Source organism: Notamacropus eugenii, chromosome 3 (genome assembly GCF_028372415.1).
Source record: "Notamacropus eugenii isolate mMacEug1 chromosome 3, mMacEug1.pri_v2, whole genome shotgun sequence".
Lineage (NCBI taxonomy): Eukaryota > Metazoa > Chordata > Mammalia > Diprotodontia > Macropodidae > Notamacropus > Notamacropus eugenii.
Window position 1 is genome coordinate 219,024,042 of NC_092874.1, and position 18,512 is coordinate 219,042,553.

General features: G+C 39.5%; 1 protein-coding gene across 4 annotated transcripts in view; it reads right to left on the minus strand.

Moving 5' to 3' along the window:
- Window positions 1-18,512, minus strand: part of LOC140533974 (rho GTPase-activating protein 20-like) — a 45,477-nt gene that overhangs the window by 7,321 nt on the left and 19,644 nt on the right. For all 4 annotated transcript variants that reach the window (XM_072654474.1, XM_072654473.1, XM_072654472.1 and 1 more), the window contains 4 exons: window positions 15,634-15,662; window positions 5,966-6,075; window positions 1,694-1,883; window positions 360-471 (listed from right to left, as the gene is read on the minus strand). In XM_072654474.1, coding sequence (XP_072510575.1) covers window positions 360-471; window positions 1,694-1,883; window positions 5,966-6,075; window positions 15,634-15,662 — 441 coding nt within the window. The remainder of the gene's footprint in view (window positions 1-359; window positions 472-1,693; window positions 1,884-5,965; window positions 6,076-15,633; window positions 15,663-18,512) is intronic.

The window sequence follows — 18,512 nt, forward strand, 5'->3', positions numbered from 1 at the left end:
TCTGATGTGCAAAGGGCAGGGAGAGAAGTTTAGTTATGTATTTCAGACTCATACCCAGTCCTGGAGGTCTAGAGAATCCTTTCTTCTTCTTGGAATCCTTTCTTATTATTTTGAAAAACTGTCATTCTTACCAGCATCTCCTTCCCCCCACCTCCACCTACTCCCCACACCACCTCATCCCCCATTAGGCTTTCCCAATCTCATCCAAGTTTACCTCATCCTTCAATTGAGTCTTTGGCCCCTTTGAAAGTCTCAGAGCCACTATACTTTCAGCAGCTCACAGTCCCTCATTATGGTATAGCAGCTGGCAGATAAAAGGAATATTTTGTGGGGGAAAACAATACAATGATTCATGATACCTGAGGCATTGTCTCTGTCACAGTTTACTAATATCTCTATCAATGGAGAAGTGACTTCTTGCCCAAAGATCCTGCAGAAATTTTCAATGATAAATTCTATAAGTTGAAAGACCTATAACAGAAAAAGTGTAAAGGAGAAGGCATTTTTCATATTCTGTGTATCTTGACTTCTCAATCTTACAAAAACAAAAGAAGACAGAAAAAACTCACAAGTTCTAGCAGTACCTTGAGTATGGAGCATAGACAAGAAGACTCAAGGCTACTATTGATTTTGAATCTTTAGACTTAAAACTATGATATTATAGACTTTCCCTAAGATCTAACCTTAATGTCTTAAAGTCTACACCTATAGAATTAAGATGACATTAATGAACATTTAGGCAGACAGGAATGAATTCATTACTTTTTAGTTTTGCTTATAGCAGATAAAAATCATTTTAATTCATGTTAGTAGCCAAGAGAATGGGTTATTCCAAGCCTGTGAAGGAATAACCACTGTAGTTTGTTTGAAGCAGGGTGACACAGTTGGAGGCAATCTTGCTTACCTGCCTGGCCACAGAGGGGTGTGATGTGTGTGTGTGTGTGTGTGTGCGTGTGTGTGTGTGTGTGTGTGTGTGTGTGTGTGTGTGTGTGTGTGTGTGTGTGTAGCTATATCTGTCCCTGCCTCTGGCCCCCATTATGAGATCTTTCTCTATGTATTTTTGTATGCATGTATGTATGATGCTTCCTTAGTATGCCCTTGAACTATATGGCTCAGCTTACACATAGCTAGGCTAGCTAGGAGAATGTCCAGAAGTGGCAAGTGAGTTTGTTAATAATATCATTTGAAAGCTCAGCTTAAGGACCATATTCTACATGAGGCCTTTTCTGATTCCCCACTTTCTGTTTTCTCTGTCCCCTCCTCCAAATGACCACACATCTGTATAATGCATACACTTGTGTATACATGTCTTCTCTTACAGAATGTAACTTCCTTGAGGGCAAGAATTTTATTTTATGCTTTATTTTTAAGCCTAGCATCTGCAGCACCAAGCACAATGATGAATGGTGAAAGATAACATTGGAGTCTTTGCTTTCTACAATTCAGCTACTATGCTACCCTCCTGAACTCAAAGGGGAGAAATGACTGCATTGCTATTACCATTCAACCTTCTTCAAAAATTTCCTCTTGAAGTCTGGGATGAAAAATATTCCAGATTCAATTCAATCTGGATAAATTACAACTTTTAAGTAACTATATATCTGTACATCCAAAATATTTAAAAATTGATGCTCAGATATAAAACACTGAGAGGGGTCCTTAGATGCTCAGAGAAGAATTAAACTCAAGGTACCTTTTCAATGAATTTCATCTCCAACTCAGGACTGACTGAAGATGACGGCCAAAGAATGCTGGGAGCAATGCACACTGCCAGGTTATATGATGTCATTTTATCGAACTTCGATTCTTGCTGAATCTTGTGTAGCATTCCAAATACATGTTCCAAAAGAATGGTTTTGGTCCTAGGAAGCTGCTCCATTAGACTAAAAAAATGGAGGAGGAAAAAAGCATTCATAAAGCAAACCCTTTGTTTTATGAACTTGTTTTCAAAAAGAGAAAAAAAAAGGAACATTAGGGCCAAAGGGAAGTGTGGAAGTCCTTGGCAATATTTCTTCACTGGCAATAGAATGTCGGGACCTTTGGGCCCAAACCTGATCAACAGGGCTAAATAGTTTTATAGGCCTGGACTGTGGAAGACACTGGTTCCACTGAGGTCCCATCTACCCTGTAGAATACCCTAGTCTTTGTTCTCAGTAGGATCCAGTGACATTAACTTCCTTACTGCTTCTCCCACTTCTCAATTCCAAATATTTTCTTTTTTAAAAAAAAAGAACATTTAATTTTTCCCTGAATTACGCATCAAAACAATTTTAAATATCTTAAAAAGTTTTGAGTTCCTCTACAAAAATCATCAGCATGTTTACATTTTATTAACAAAGCCCAACAGTAAGAGACAGAAAGAGAAATCCCTTTCAAAGTTATGGTAGACAGTGTAAAATATTTGGGAGTCTACCTGCCAAAATAAACCCAGCAACTATATGAACACAATTACAAAAGACTTTTCACACAAAGAAAATCAGATCTAAGTAACTGAAAAAATATCAATTGCTCATGGATATGCTGAGCTGAAATTTTTTAAAAATGACAATTCTACCTTAATTAATTTGCTTATTCAGTGCCATTCTAATCAAACAACCAGAAAATTATTTTCTAGAGCTAGAAAAAATATCAAAATTTGTCTGGAAGAACAAAAGGTCTAGAATATCAAGGGAATTAATGAAAAGAAAGGCTAAGGAAGATGGCCTAGCCTCACCAGATCTCAAATTGTATTATAAAGCAGCAGTCATCCAAACCACTTGGTACTGGCTAAGAAACAGAGGGGTATATCACTGGAATAGGTTAGGGGTGTGTGTGTGTGTGTGTGTGTGTGTGTGTGTGTGTGTGTGTGTGTGTGTGTGTGTGTGTGTGTGTGTGTGTTCATCCTTCATTGCCAAAGAAGACTATGTCATCAGAGAAATGATGACATGACTTGCACTTGACTTTGTTTTGAGTGAGGGAAGGCTGTGCAGGTCACCAGCCTCACTTCTCCTCCAGAGTCATCTGAATCCAGTGATCAGATATTCATCAGGATGACTGCAGATGACCCAGGATGAGGCAATTGGGGTTAAGTGACTTGCCCAAGGTCACACAGCTGGTGAGTGTCAAGTGTCTTAGGTGAGATTTGAACTCAGGTCCTCCTGATTCCTGCACTGGTGCTCTATCCACTGCACCACCTAGTTGCCCAATAGGTTAGGTACTCAAGACACAGTAGTCAATGAATATAGCAGTCTACTGTGTGATAAATCCAAGGTCCCTGGCATCTGGGATAAGAACTCACTGACAAAAACTGCTGGGAAAACTGGATAATAGTGTGGCAGAAACTGGGCATAGATTAATGCCTGATATTGTACACAAGAATAAATTCCAAATGGGTACGTGATCAAGGTATAAAGGCTAATACTATAAACAAATTAGAGGAACAAGGGACAGTGTATTTGTCAGATTTATGGAAAATGGAGAAATTTCTGACCAAACAAGAGATAGAGAACATTATGAAGTGCAAAATGGGATAATTTTGATTACACAAAATTGAACAGTTCTTGCACAAAGCCAATGCAAATAAGACTATGAGGGAAACAGAAAAGTGGCAAAGAATTTTTACAAGTGTATGTGATAAAGACCTCATTTCTAAAATATATAGAGAACTGAATCACATTTACAAAAAAAAAAGTCATTCCCCAATTGATAAATGGTCAAAGGATATGGCAGTTGTCACAGGAAGAAATTAAAGCTATCTATAATCATAGGAAAAAAATTCTCTAAATCACTATCGGTCAGAGAGATGCAAATGAAAACAAGTCTGAGGTACCACATCACACCTATCAGATTGGCTAACATGACAAAACAGGAAGATGATAAATGTTAGAGAAGATGTGGGAGAGTTGGAACATTAATTCATTGTTGATGGAGCTGTGAGCTGATTCAAGCATTCTGGAGAGCAATTTGGAACTATGCCCAAAGGGCTACAAAAATGTGCATACCCATACCCAGCAATATCACTTCTAAGGCCGTATCACAGAGATGAAGAAAATGGGAAAAGGTCCCACACGGACAAAAAAATTTATAGCAGCTCTCTTTTTGGTAGCCACGAACTGGAAATCAAGGGAATGTCCATCAATTGGACAATGCTGAACAAGGTGTGGCACATGAATGTAATGGAATACTATTGTGCTTTAAGAAATGATGAACAGGAAGACTTCAGAAAAAAACTGGAAAGACTTATATGAACTGATGCTGAGTGAAATGAGCAGAACCAGGCAAACATTAGACACAGGAACCCCCACAGTTGAGAGGATTGTTTCTGATAGATGAAACCCTTTGAAGAAATGCATGGTCCTAGACATTTCCAAAGGACTCTTGAGGCAAAATTTCATCCACATCCAGAGAAAGAACTATGGAATCTGAATGTAGAATGAAGTAGACTATCTTCTTTTTGTTTTGTTTTGTTTTGTTTTTTCTTATGGTTTATCCCATTCATTTTCATTCTTTTAGGCAACATGACTAATGTGAAAATGTGTTTAATATGTGTGTATATATCATTGCAAGCTATCTCGAGGAGGGAGAGTAGAGGGACAGGGAGAAAATTTAAGCCTTATGCAAGGGATTCTTGAAAAATGAAAACAAATAAATTAATTAAATTAAAAAATGTTTTGAGTTCCAAATTCTATCCCTTTCTCCCTTCTTCCCTTCTCCATTCCATGAATGTGTAAACAATTATAGGTTATACATGCAACTCCAAATATTTTCACATGTCAATCCTGTCCTTAGATTATGAGATCCCTGAGAGTCTTTCTTTGTATTCCCAGTCATTAGTACAGTGAGTGGCACAATGCTGTAGTTCTGTTTTCTCTGAATCTTTGTGATCCCATTTGGGGTTTTCTTGGCAATGATACTAGAGTGGTTTGCCATTTCCTTCTGCAGCTTATTTTACGGATCAGGAACTAAGGTGAACATATTAAATGATTTGTTCAAGGTCACATAGCTAGTAATTGTCCAAGGACAGATTTGAACTCAGGAAGTTCAGCCTGGCACACTATCTACTGTGCCACCAACCTGCCCTGCCTGGCATATAGTAGGTGTTCAATAAAATTTACTGACTGATAACAAACCTGTGGGTGCTGATCTATCAAGATCTACATAATTCAGGGCCAGGCATTTCTGATAACACCCTCCAAACTACTGTCTCCTGGCCATGGTCTTCAGTGAAATTCAATCACACCCCTCCCTTCAACCGTTTTTTTTTTTCCTCCCAATTCTATGTCTTTCCCCTTTTCTGACATTGGCTTCAGTTGTAAAACAGGGAGTTTCTACAAATGATAGTAGGTAGGTTGATTGAATATTCAAATTTTGAAAATGCCTGAGAAAAAGATTGTACTGGGCAGATGTATCTAAAGAGCACAAAACATAATTCAGGCACACTAGTGATCCCTGTAGATGTTTCACACCATTGAAAAGAATTTTATGGAAAATATGCCTTCAGGAATACCTCTTCCTGCACACCACCACAGTGGCTGACATGAACAGGCCAGGCTTGCCAGGATTTTCCCCTTGGATGGAAAAATTTTGGTGATTAATAATCTTAAAATTCACACTTTCCTTGTTCTTTGGGGCCAGCAAAGACAACATTTGGCAGCTGATGAGGTCAGTTCCATCTGACTGTCTAGATGTATGATTTATGGATATCAGAAAGCCAGCGATATGTGAATTCTACATTATTGATGGCCATATGGATTTTAGTTACATGTTATGTCTGTAGCAGATCAAACACCCAGAGGCTTTGCGATGGTCCAATATCCTGCATCAGCAACCATGACAGTGGCACCTCTCAATCGCTTATAAAATTTCTTCTCAAGGTTTGAAGAGGTGAAGTCTATCTCTTTAAGCAGAGAAGCCTGCAATGTCTAATTCTTTCCCATTCCCAGAGTGTCCTTCGTCTATGGGCATTTTGGAGGAGTGACCCAAGTACCTCTTAATCCTGTTGATTTTGTCTTCATCATTTACTTGATCCATGATGCAGACCCACTCGTGAAAGAGATCAGATGAAAAAAGAGTTCCTGGAATGTTTTGAAGAAAACCCTTTATAAGTGAAAAGGAGAAAACAAAAATACTTTTATGTATCATGTTTATGGCAGAGTGCATAAACATTAAAATTTGTAGAGAAAATACTTTGCAGAGAGCTCATTGCAAAAGCTTCTGTTTCCCCTGCCTTTGCTACTTCCTAACTGTGACCTTGGGCAGGTCACAATCTCTCTTGCCTCAGCATCCCTGAGCTGTAAAATGAGGGGGGCCATATTAGACAACTTTGAAGGTTTCTTCCAGCTTTAAATGTATGGTCATTTGATCTTTGGATGCACAAGGAAATCCATTATTAGGTACTGTAGTGACAAGAATAAGCCAGTCCTTCTGCTAGCAATATTACAGTCAGACCTATAGTTAGGAGGAGCTATAAACAAATCAGATTCATTGGTGGAAGCTGGGAGAAGGGTATAAATTATGAGATGAACCCACAACTCTAATAGACTGGTTTGTAATCTTAGAAGGTGATCATTTTTGGAAACAGGGACACAGGAAGGCAGTGATGAACCAAGACCCTTAGATGTATGGAGAAAAACCAAAAACTTGCTACAATACTTTTCATTTCGCCCCATGGTCCTTTGATACCCTTTGGTAACCTTTGATGAGCACCATTCATGAGCAATAGGAAGTTCCAATTTTTCTTGCTCTATTCCACCTTGTGGAAGAACCCAAGACTGTTTCTATTACTGCAGAATTGACACCTGCCCTCTGTTAAATCTACCAGTTTTTGATGATCATCAATAAGCATTAGCTGCTTGAAAAGTCACCTTTAGAAAATAGGCAAAAAACCCCAAACTAACAGCTTTTACGCTGAATAAAGGGAATGACTCACCCTTTGAGTCATAGTGGAAAACATACTATGATACATCTTGGAGAAAAGCACCATTAAACCTAAAACTTAGACTCAAAAGATAATGACTTGTAGGGCCTCAGTGAACTCTGCCACAGCTGGAATAACAAGTTATGAAATTCAGCTGTCATCACAGCTGAGCAAAGTTATGGAAATCAAAGCAAGGGTTTCCTAGTGGGCAGGTCCTGAATTATAATTCCTGAACCACAGGACTGGGTTGAGTTCTTCCTCCTCTTCCAAAGAAAAACTCAAGTCACCAGCAAAATTTTCAAGTTCACGAGAGCCCACAGTGCGAGGGAGGAGGGTAGCCCATGTGAACTTTCCCTAAAAGGTTTACTGAATCAAAGTCATGGGATCTCAGACTATGCTCTTCTAAATCAGCTCCTTTTTAACTAAAGGCAATACAAGTGGTATCTATTGATAACTTCCTACTACTCCAGTCTGATGCCTAGTGCTGTTCATTTAATAACCTCTCTCCTCTATGGATCTAGCACTGCCACTGCCCTAGTTCAGGCCCTCCTCATCTTACACCTAGCCTCCTGGTTCATCTCCCTGATTCAAATCTCTTCCTACTACAGCTTACCCAAAGGAATTTTCCTAAAGTATGAGTCTGAGTATGTCACACAGACCCCCTTCCCCTTCAATAAACTTCATTGCATCACTATCATTTCTAGGACAAATACAAAATCTTCTGCCCTTCAAAGCCCTTACTAACCTGCTCCCTTCATTCCTTTTCACTCTTGTGTATTACTGTCTTACATGTACTCTGTGATTCAGGGACAAATTTTCTCACTATTCTTTACATAGCAGACTCCAAACCTGTGTATTTTCATGGGTTGGTCCCCATCCTGGAAAAGCTCTCTCCCCTCTCATCTCTACTTCCTGGATTTCATGGTTTCTTTCAAATCTCCAAGAAAATCCCACCTTTTGAAAGAAGCCTTTCCCATTCCCCCTTGGAGTTATTGCTTTCCCTTTGAGATTTTCTCTGTTTACCCTCTAATACATAGTTGTTTGCATGTGGTCTCCTTCATTCAACTAGGAAGTCTTTGAGAGTCCAGACTTTTACTTTTTGGTCTTTCTTTCTATTCCCAGTGCTTTACACAGTCCTTTCAAATGGATTAAGTACTTAATAAATACATGTCGTCTGACTGTTGACTGACCAGACAATTGTTGAAGACAATAAATTGCAAAGCACATGTCAATCAGTACTTGCAAAATGAGTTCTTCACCCAGAAAAATCACAGGCCTCCAGGCCAATCCACCCTTATAACAGTAAGCACCCCAACACACACAGGGGTTCCTGCTACCACAGGTTCCTAGACCTGCATTCATAAAAGGAAAGGCAACTTTTGAGGAGTTAACAATCACTTTAATCAAACACATATACCATTCCTTTAACCTAGCACATATAGCATTCACCTAGTTCAGGGGAGTCAGCACCCAGAAGTGCAAAGAAAATACAGTGAAACCAAAGATCAACAGATATCGCTTTCTCTGCCTGACCATCATCAACAGACAGATCCAACTGTTTGACTATAGTTACCAAAGAGGCAAGAAAAGACAACTGAGTTTTCCAAGCAAGGGTGCTCCTGAGCAGCTTCACAGAGTCCTCTTCTGGCCAAACAAACACTTCCAGTAAGCCCCAAAGCAAAACTTAGACTATTTATACCTTTTTTAGAGCCAGAGGGCATCGCAACCATTCAGAACCAGTGCCTCATTAACAAAAGGTGTGAGATTTCCCACAAATCTTCCCGAATCAAACTCTCCTTAATGGGCAGGTCCATTAATGGGTGGGGAAGACCTTTAATCACATTAAAATAATTAACAGTACAAATACATATACTGTTTCTAGTTAAAAGAAACTCTTGTTTCCGTTCTTTACTCCCAGTAAAGACTCTTGATTGATAAAGGCAAGATTCAATCAGAGGCACTTGATTATACCAAAACCAAAACAGCAAAAGGCCCTACTTTGCTTGCCCTTACAACCCCCTACAGTCCTCCAAGGTAAATTAGAACAATTCAGGGTTAGGGGACCCTCAGTAATCAAAAGTCAGCCAAACTGGCCTTTTTACTCCTCACTCACTGCATTTCATCTCTCTTCTCCATGCCTGGCATGCTGTACCCCCTCCTTAGCTCTTTCTTTAAGATGCAGCTCAGACACTATCTTCTGCATGGAGTCTAAGCTAATTCCCCACCCCAGCTGCTAGAGGCCCCATCCCTAACTACATGGGATAGAACTGTGCTCTTGTTATTTAGTCACTTCAGTCCTGTGACCCTGCATTGGGTTTTCTTGGCAAAGATACTACAGTTTCTTTCATTTTCTTCTCTCACTCATAGTACTGAGGAAGAAATGAGGAAACAAGGTTAAGTGACTTACCTAGGGCCACCTAGCTCAAAAATGTCTGAGGCCAGATTTGAACTCAGCAAGAGAAGTCTTTCTGATTCCAGGCCCAGTACTCTTCTCATTGTACCACTCAACTGCCTCTTATGTGTATAAGCATATTTCTATCAACTTGATATTTATTCTGTATCTATTTTTATATGAATTTGTTGTTTCCTCCAATAATATGTAAGCCTAGCATGAATAAGGATTGTTTTATTCTTGCTCTTTACACCCTCGACACCTAGTTTCATGCCAGGGCACCTGATAGGTGCTTTGTTGGTTGACTAATCTAGCACAAGGGGGCAGCTAGGTGGTGCAGTGGAGACAGCACCAGTGCAGGAGTCAGCAGGATCTGAGTTCAAATCTCACCTCAGACACTTGACAGGCACTAGCTGTGTGACCTTGGGCAAGTCACTTAACCCCAATTGCTTCATCCTGGGTCATCTCCAGTCACTCTGATGAATATCTGGTCACTGGATTCAGATGGCTCTGGAGGAGAAGTGAGGCTGGTGACCTGCACAGCCCAAGTCAAGTGCAAGTCATGTCATCATTTCTCTGATAGCATGGTCTTCTTCGGCAATGAAGGATGAACACACATAGGAATTTAGCACAACAAAAGTCACATTTGTGAAACCTAATTAAATATCACTTGTTCCATCTATAACTGTTCTTCTGCAATATCTGCTGGCGATTTAAAGGAATTAGGCCCCACACAGAGCTAGCACAAAATGATTTTTCTAAGGTATTGCCACAGGCATTTTAATTAGATGTTGAATTAGTTGACTGGGGGTGGGGGGAGGCAGAGCAGGGTTATTTGTCTTTCCTACAACCAGAAGAAAAATCCCTTGTGAGTCTTTCCCTGATTATTTATTATACTACCACCATTTTCCTAGTGTCTAGTCAATCTGATTTTTTTCTGTTTTGTGAAGTATGGTGACTCTGCACAGAGCCCTCTGAAGTCAACTCAATCAATTGGTTTCATTTCTATTCCTAGTTTTCCCCAATGGAAGGAATATTCACTGAATTTGCCAGGCCCTTGCCTTCGTTCACTAGGCAATGCCCTTGATGTGCTATGGGAATGGTGGGCCTGAAACAATGCGCTACTCCTATCCTATGTCTTCCACAGCAAGTGATAAAATAGAATAGGCAGGTTTAGCTCAAGGAATAGCATTGTTTCTGCTGTCACAGTGATGCCTAAGGGCAGGCTGCCTCTGATAACCTATGTACCACCCCCAAATTGGATACTGCTCAGAAGCCAAAGGACAGCTTTTGTCTTTTACACAATGACACACAACAATCCAGAAGCCAGCACTGAACTCTGAATTTCCTACAGCATATCAGACCCAAGGTGACTGTTAACAAGCCTCTCTCACTTCAGTGGCATGAAGTGTTCTCCTCACTGCTGATATCTTAAAAACATATCCTAGGGAGTATGGCAAGGGGCCAACAAGGCCATAGTGCTAAGGAAAACAGGGGGAGAGGCCTGGAGCTACCTGGAACAGGTATTCTTACAGCTCAATTGTTTCCCTAGGATTGTAGTAACCCATAAAGTCAGTCCTTAATAACTGGAATGCCATGTAACCAACACATTTCACAGCCTGAACTGAGTCTTCTCTACTCTAGTCCTTCTTTACAGTGGTAGCCTGGATACTTTGGGAGGTACCTGAAGCTGTGGTTGAGTCATTTCTGGTGTGTCTTCAAGATCAATTATCTCCGCACATCTTCACAACCCTGGGAGTGCATATGGGTGTGCGTGTGTGCAGGTGTGTGTTGCATATGAGTGTGTGTGTGTGTGTATGTGCGTGTGTGTACAAGGCTTTATTTATTTACTTTTTCCGGTGACCAAAATCCATTTTCTCTTCTTTCTAGGAGACCCAAAACTCTTCTACACACTTTGTCTTTTCTTGACCCTCATCAGCTGCATGCAGACTTGCTTTAGAATAGTGGAAGGAGGCCCTTTATACTCTCTCATGGTTTTTAAAGAGCAATTCCAGCAGGCTTTACACTATTGTTGTTTTCCTACAAAAGATTATAGGGTGAACTCTCAAACTATACTGGGGAGACAAGAATATCATGCACAATGTTTCAGTGGACCACATTGTTTCACATTAATATCATTAACGTATTATCTATTAGTATTGGCATGAGGTCAGGATTTCCTGCTCTACTCCTTCTTTCCAAAGACTGACCTGGTCCAACTCACCTCTAGTATACCCAATCCTAGTTTTTGTCTTGGTTAAACACTTTCTTACACAAATAGTTCACTCATAAGGCCTGTGCTCTGATCAAGTACTTATTTAGAGCCAAGAGGTATTAAGTGAATTAACCTACCTTGATGCTTCTGGATGCAAAAAAAAAAAAAAAGTAACTGGGGGAAATAAAGCTTAAGACACGTAAAAGGAAATTTGTAAGTTCACTGTCCCAATTGTTGAACTTCTGACTCTTGAAGGGGATCAGGACTTACTCTTGAATTCCCAGGCTCCAGCTTTATTATCTTCAGGATGTTTATCCTCCGTAGTCAAAGAGGACTAACATGATATCACAGTATTGAGGTCAATGGACAGTTTTCATCTGGGGATGGTTGGTCATACCAATACTAATAAATTACCCTGTCCAATGAGGGTCATACTAGCACCTACTTTTCAGGCTTGTTAGGACATTTAAAGGAGAGAATATTTGTAATGCACTTTGCACACTTGATGAGCTATACAAGTTAACTATCATCATCACCACCAACACCACCATCATAATCCAGCATTTTTCCTTGACTCTTTTCCTCAGGGGGGATTAATCATACCCCATAGTCATCTCCCAAAAAATGGGAGAGAGGATTCATGGGAAGGAAAGCATTAAAATTGCTGAAATGTTGGCTTTTTCTCTTCCATGTATGCTGGGTCTACTTCATCTTCCTCAGTTGGCTGACAGAAGGGCAAGCTTCTCCGGTCTGTCTGATGCCCTGGTGCATCAGGTTTCCACACCTCAAAAGCAGCCTGGCTCAACCCATTCTTTATAAAGCCTAATTTTAAGCTTTTTAGTCCAAATTGGAGCTGATCAAGGACTGATTCACCTTCTTCTATTGCTGCTGAAATGAAATGTAACTGCCCTCATGCAAGGCTAATTTTTCTTTTTGTTGGAACTAATGAATGATTTTGTGTGGCATAAGACTATACAGAACCTCATAACTGACTAAATACCTCCAAAACACTGGCAAGATGCCATCAATTATACATGTGGGTATATTGTAATCTGTACATAATACTAGGAAACTCATATATTAGTTTTTTGTTAAAAACAAGGAAGGAAAAAAAGGCAGCTATAGAACAGAACTCGCATTGTAATTTTTTCTTTGCATCATCCACAGTGTAGGTTTCTTGGTAAACAGATAAACCATGTACATTTGTCAGAGTGTGTGTTTTAATAAATGATTTACATTTAAATTCACTTAAACAGACTAAATCAAAGGTGCAGTTGCAAACACAGGGGAAGAAAAAATTAGAGCTCCTCAAAACTTTCCCTGACCCCCCCTTAAATGAATGCCTTCCCCTTTTGTTGATGACCTCCACTTATCTTGTATGTATCTTGTTTGCATACAGTTGTTTGCAAGTCATCTACCACCATTCAACTGTAAGCTTCTTGAGAACAGGAATGTCTTTTGCTTTTTTGTATATTTCCATTACTTAGCACAGAGTTTGGTACAGAGTAGATGCTCATATACGCTTATGGACTGACTGATGACCTAACTGTGTATAATTCCATTCATTCCTCATTTTTGCTTTTCACTCTTATTTCCTGGAACAGGAGTAACAAGCCACTGGCATTCCAGGCTATCTCAGTTCTCTGAAAAGCAAACCCTTGATTGGTGGTGTAGCGTGTACCTGGGCCTTCTTTCCCTCAAAATCCCATGTAAAGCAGTCATTGACTCTAGCTCCTGTATTTTAAGATTGTAAAGAATTTCTGAAGAAAGACATTTTGCAAATAGAAACCAATTAATTTTGCAGCAATTAGTGTGTGACCTTGTGGAAGATCTTAGTAAGTGGGATTGGGATGAATGAGAAAGGAAGGGAATCTCAAAGTCTGATAACCTTGGGCAAGATGAAGCCTTCTCTGGGTCGTGATTTCTTTGTTTATAAAGTGAGAGGGGCTGGCCCTCCTTGTGGTTGAGGGAATCCCAATCTCATCTTTACATTTTTAAAATGTGAAGAAAAAAATGAGAGGAAGAACTATAGAAGTAATGATGGTAGAAATAGCATGCTCTCTCTGAGCAGTTTTAGTATTTCAGAATTAAAACAATTTTTGTTAATTTCAAAGAAACAAAAAATGTTTGGAATTTTATATTTTTCCTTTATTGGGAGGACTTGAATAAGGATAAGTATATTTTTGTCAACTCAAGATGAATTCGTTTAAAAATTTATTTGAGATTCCCAGGGCTGCTGTGCAGATCAAAGAGATAAGAGCCTCTTGGAAAAGTAGGTAGTGTGGAGAGAGGTGTTAAAATATGTTCAGGATGCTGCCTGTAGTGGCTCATGGCATTTCAAGGTGAAGGCTTTGAAAGTCTATGGGTGCCAACTTCAATTATATTTGAGAAAAAAAATTTATTTATTTATTTTCCCAGAGAATAGAAGTCTAATAAACTTTCCTGCAAATGGGTTAGGACCTTCCAAATTAAGGAAGCCCACTACAGCATGCCTGTGCCTGCTAGAAACCCTGGAGCAGGCTGGAAGCCTTTTCCTACCTTGAAGACATACTATAAGGGAAACATTCTCTGCCTCAAAGTCCACCTCAGCCCCTGAGGTTTTTCCTTCAGCTCTCTGCAGGATTGCACATCCCCAGAATCCCTGAAAATGCCTTTGCTGAGAGGCCCTTTTTGATTGACAAAGGAAATCATGTTCTGCTGGGAGGGAAAACAAGTAAAACAAGACAGTCTTTCACACACACTGACAAGTGAGTATGTTTTGTACTTTCTGGCAGTAAAAGACTAGGCCCTCCCTACTGACATTCCTCGGAAGCTGAAACTCAAGGTATATCCACAGTGGTCTGTAACTATGAGCTCAGTTATTTTAGATAGTCTAAAGCTCTCTCCCCTGCTTCCCTTCCCTGGCTCTCTGTACACAGTTATTAGAGCAATATGCTATGAACACCATCCTTATCACAGCTCTCCTTATGAAACTACAGTTCTCTTGGATGCCTGTGATAGCTCATTCTTATTCCTCTGCCAGGCTTTTAAATACCAAGAGTCAGCAATGATGCCGTGGCAAGAACACAAATACATATGTGGGTTTGTAGATACACACATATTCAAAAGTTGCTAAGTCCTGTTGATTCTACCTCCATAACATGTCATCCTCTCCCATTTCTTTATTCCTAAATCAACCCTCCTACTTCACAAACTTATCAACTTTTGCCTGGACTTTTCCAATAATTTTCTAACCAGTCTTCATGTTTCTGATTCTTGCATTCTCTGGTCAGTTCAACACAAAGCCATCCAGTAATCATCTTACGGTACTTAACTGGCCATTATCTGACTCTAAAACCCTTACTGCCCCAATTAAGGGACTATTAGAGCTATGAACCCTTCTTTCCTCCACCACTAACCTTTTTCATGCTCTCCCCCTCTCCCAATTTGCCAAGAGCACTATTATCCTTCTCTTATACCCTCTTTATTCCAGACCTTATATGTTGTATGTTGTATTCCTTCACAGAAAGTAAATTTCTTGTGGGAAAGAACTGTTTGTTTTTATCTTTGTATCCCATAGTAAAACGCTTGGCACTTGATATACACATGATACATAATAGTTGCTTAATATATATTAACTTGAATTGGGACATACATACATAGCTGAATTTATGTGCCTTTGTGCAATATAGAAAAAAGCCAGGAAGTATGAAAATACAATCTGAAATATGATGTTCAAAACAAAAAAGTAAAAAAAACCTGAAGACTACAGAACAAATCCTCTATTAGGAGTGATTTTTTAAAAATTCAATTATTCTCCTACTTGTAAAGAGGGGTAAAAAAAAGACAATACCATCAATGTCATCTGCCTCATCTAAACCTGTAAGACAAGTAGGGAGAAAGGGAAGAAAAATGAGATATGAATATTGAAAATTTTTTAAAATATACTTCCTTTCTTCCTAAATTACAGAATTAGGTAGCTTACATGACTTTTGTTTTTCCTTAATTGCTTTTCTTAATTCTTGACTGGTGAAAGAATATTTCATTTCAGTAGTGGGTTGAATGGGATATGAAACAAGATATTAAGAAAATAGTTATATTTAAAGTTTTCAGTAAATATTAGATATAAATTAAAAGTACCAATGTTCTTACCTTCAAATTTGGATGTCTCTCAAGAGAATCTGAAAAGAAAAAAATAAAAATTTTATCAGCAACTGTATTTAGGCAATGCAATTCCATCATAATTTCCTGCAAAATGAATAGGCTTTTGGGAACCCCTTATAGGATTTAAAGAATGAATGCTATAATTCTTTCATGGTATTTGTACAAGAGTATTTAGAATCAATTATTAGTACTTGAAATAAAATAAAAATATAGTGTTAGCACAACATGCAATTTATATTTCAAAGAGATAAAATTTCAAGGGTTTTACCGATTTATATGTGAACCACTGTATATGCATGCTCATCCATGACACATATGAAGGTTATCCTTTTGAAGGGATGGATAGCCAAGTGCCACAGGGGGCTGTTACAAAGTTGATGCCCAAATGCAGCATCCTATCTTCCAAACAATGAGAGTGATTAATGTGATTATATTACAAGTGCTCCTAGTGTGGATGATGCCTTAATTAGTTATATACTTTGGAAATCCAGGGAATACATAAACAGTAAAGATAAAATAGAATTTAAAACAATGTATAAACAATACTGTTATCTCAGATGTAAAGGGTTAGAAACATGTTTTGAATACATTCACTTAGATACACACTTGTAGAATAATAGTTAATAATACATTTTCATTTCTTTGCATACCCACGCTGCCTAATGGTATGCTTATACTTCTTGTATCTATTAGTTTATCTATCTTAAAGTTTGCTTATTGACACATGATGGAAAATGTCATCCACATCCAGAGACAGAGCTAAGGAGTCTGAATGCAGAATGAAGAAGACAATTTTCTTTTTTTTTTCTTTGCCATGGTTCCTGTCACTCATTCTAATTCATCTACACAACATGACTAACATATTTGACAGGAATGTGTGAGTAGAGCCTATATCAGACTGTATGCTGTCTTGGGGACAGGGGATACACAGAAAATTTAAAACTTATGGAACTGAATGTTGAAAACTAAAAATAAATACACTTTTTAAAAGTTTCCTTTCCATATATGAAGGAAGGTATATAAAATACATTTAATAAATGATGCAGGGGGGTGGAGCCAAGATGGCGGAGTAGAAAGACGCACATACACATAGCTCCGAACCCACAACCCATAGAACATCTGTATAAAGTAACTCATGGCGAATTCTGGAGCAATAGAGGCCACAGAACAGTGGAGAGAAGGATATTTCTGTTCCAGAGGGACCTGCAAACCTCTCACAAAAGGTCCGTCGTGCTGCGGACATGGAGCCCAGCCTAGCTCTGCTGCGGCCGCGGCACCGAGAGCAGAAGATCCAAGCAGGCTTCAGGGACGGGATCTCCAGCGGCCGCGCGGGTCCCTCCACCCACAGGTGATGGGGTTCGGTGAGAGGGTCTCTTTGGCGGGTCAAGAGGGGAGTGGGGTGCCCCCATAACTCAGGCCCCCTCAGGAAGCAGCAGCAGAGGTGGGAGCAGACCGGGGCTCCCCAAGCAGGCAGGAGCCTGGATCCATTGTTGAAGGTCTCTACATAAACCCCCTGAGGGAACTGAGGCTGAGAGGCGGCCCTGCCGCCACCTGAGCACCTGAGCTTAATCTCACACTGAATAGCAGACCTGCCCCTGCCAAAGCCCTGAGGCTGGGAAGCAGCATTTGAATCTCAGTCCCCAAACGCTGGCTGGGAGGATCAGGAGGCGAGGTGGGTGTGAGGAGAATATTCAGAGGTCAAGTCACTGGCTGGGAAAATGCCCAGAAAAGGGAAAAGAAATAAGACTATAGAAGGTTACTTTCTTGGTGAACAGGCATTTCCTCCCTTCCTTTCTGATGAGGAAGAACAATGCTTACCATCAGGCAAAGACACAGAAATCAAGACTTCTGTATCCCAGCCCACTCAATGGGCTCAGGCCATGGAAGAGCTCAAAAAGAATTTTGAAAATCAAGTTAGAGAGGTGGAGGAAAAGCTGGGAAGAGAAATGAGAGACATGCAGTCAAAGAATGAACAGCAGGTCAGCACCCTGCTAAAGGAGACCCAAAAAAATGCTGAAGAAAATAGCACCCTGAAAAATAGGCTAACTCAATTGGCAAAAGAGGTTCAAAAAGCCAATGAGGAGAAGAATGCTTTCAAAAGCAGAATTAGCCAAATGGAAAAGGAGATTCAAAAGCTCACTGAAGAAAATAGTTCTTTCAAAATTAGAATGGAACAGATGGAGGCTAATGACTTTATGAGAAACCAAGAAATCACAAAACAAAACCAAAAGAATGAAAAAATGGAAGATAATGTGAAATATCTCATTGGAAAAACAACTGACCTGGAAAATAGATCCAGGAGAGACAATTTAAAAATTATGGGACTACCTGAAAGCCATGATCAAAAAAAGAGCCTAGACATCATCTTTCATGAAATTATCAAGGAAAACTGCCCTGAGATTCTAGAACCAGAGGGCAAAATAAATATTCAAGGAATCCACAGAACACTGCCCGAAAGAGATCCAAAAAAGAGAAACTCCTAGGAACATTGTGGCCAAATTCCAGAGTTCCCAGGTCAAGGAGAAAAGATTGGAAGCAGCTAGAAAGAAACAATTCAAGTATTGTGCAAATACAATCAGGATAACACAAGATCTAGCAGCTTCTACATTAAGGGATCGAAGGGCATGGAATAGGATATTCCAGAAGTCAAAGGAACTAGGACTAAAACCAAGAATCACCTACCCAGCAAAACTGAGTATAATACTTCAGGGGAAAAATTGGTCTTTCAATGAAATAGAGGACTTTCAAGCATTCTTGATGAAAAGACCAGAGCTGAAAAGAAAATTTGACTTTCAAACACAAGAATGAAGAGAAGCATGAAAAGGTGAACAGCAAAGAGAAGTCATAAGGGACTTACTAAAGTTGAA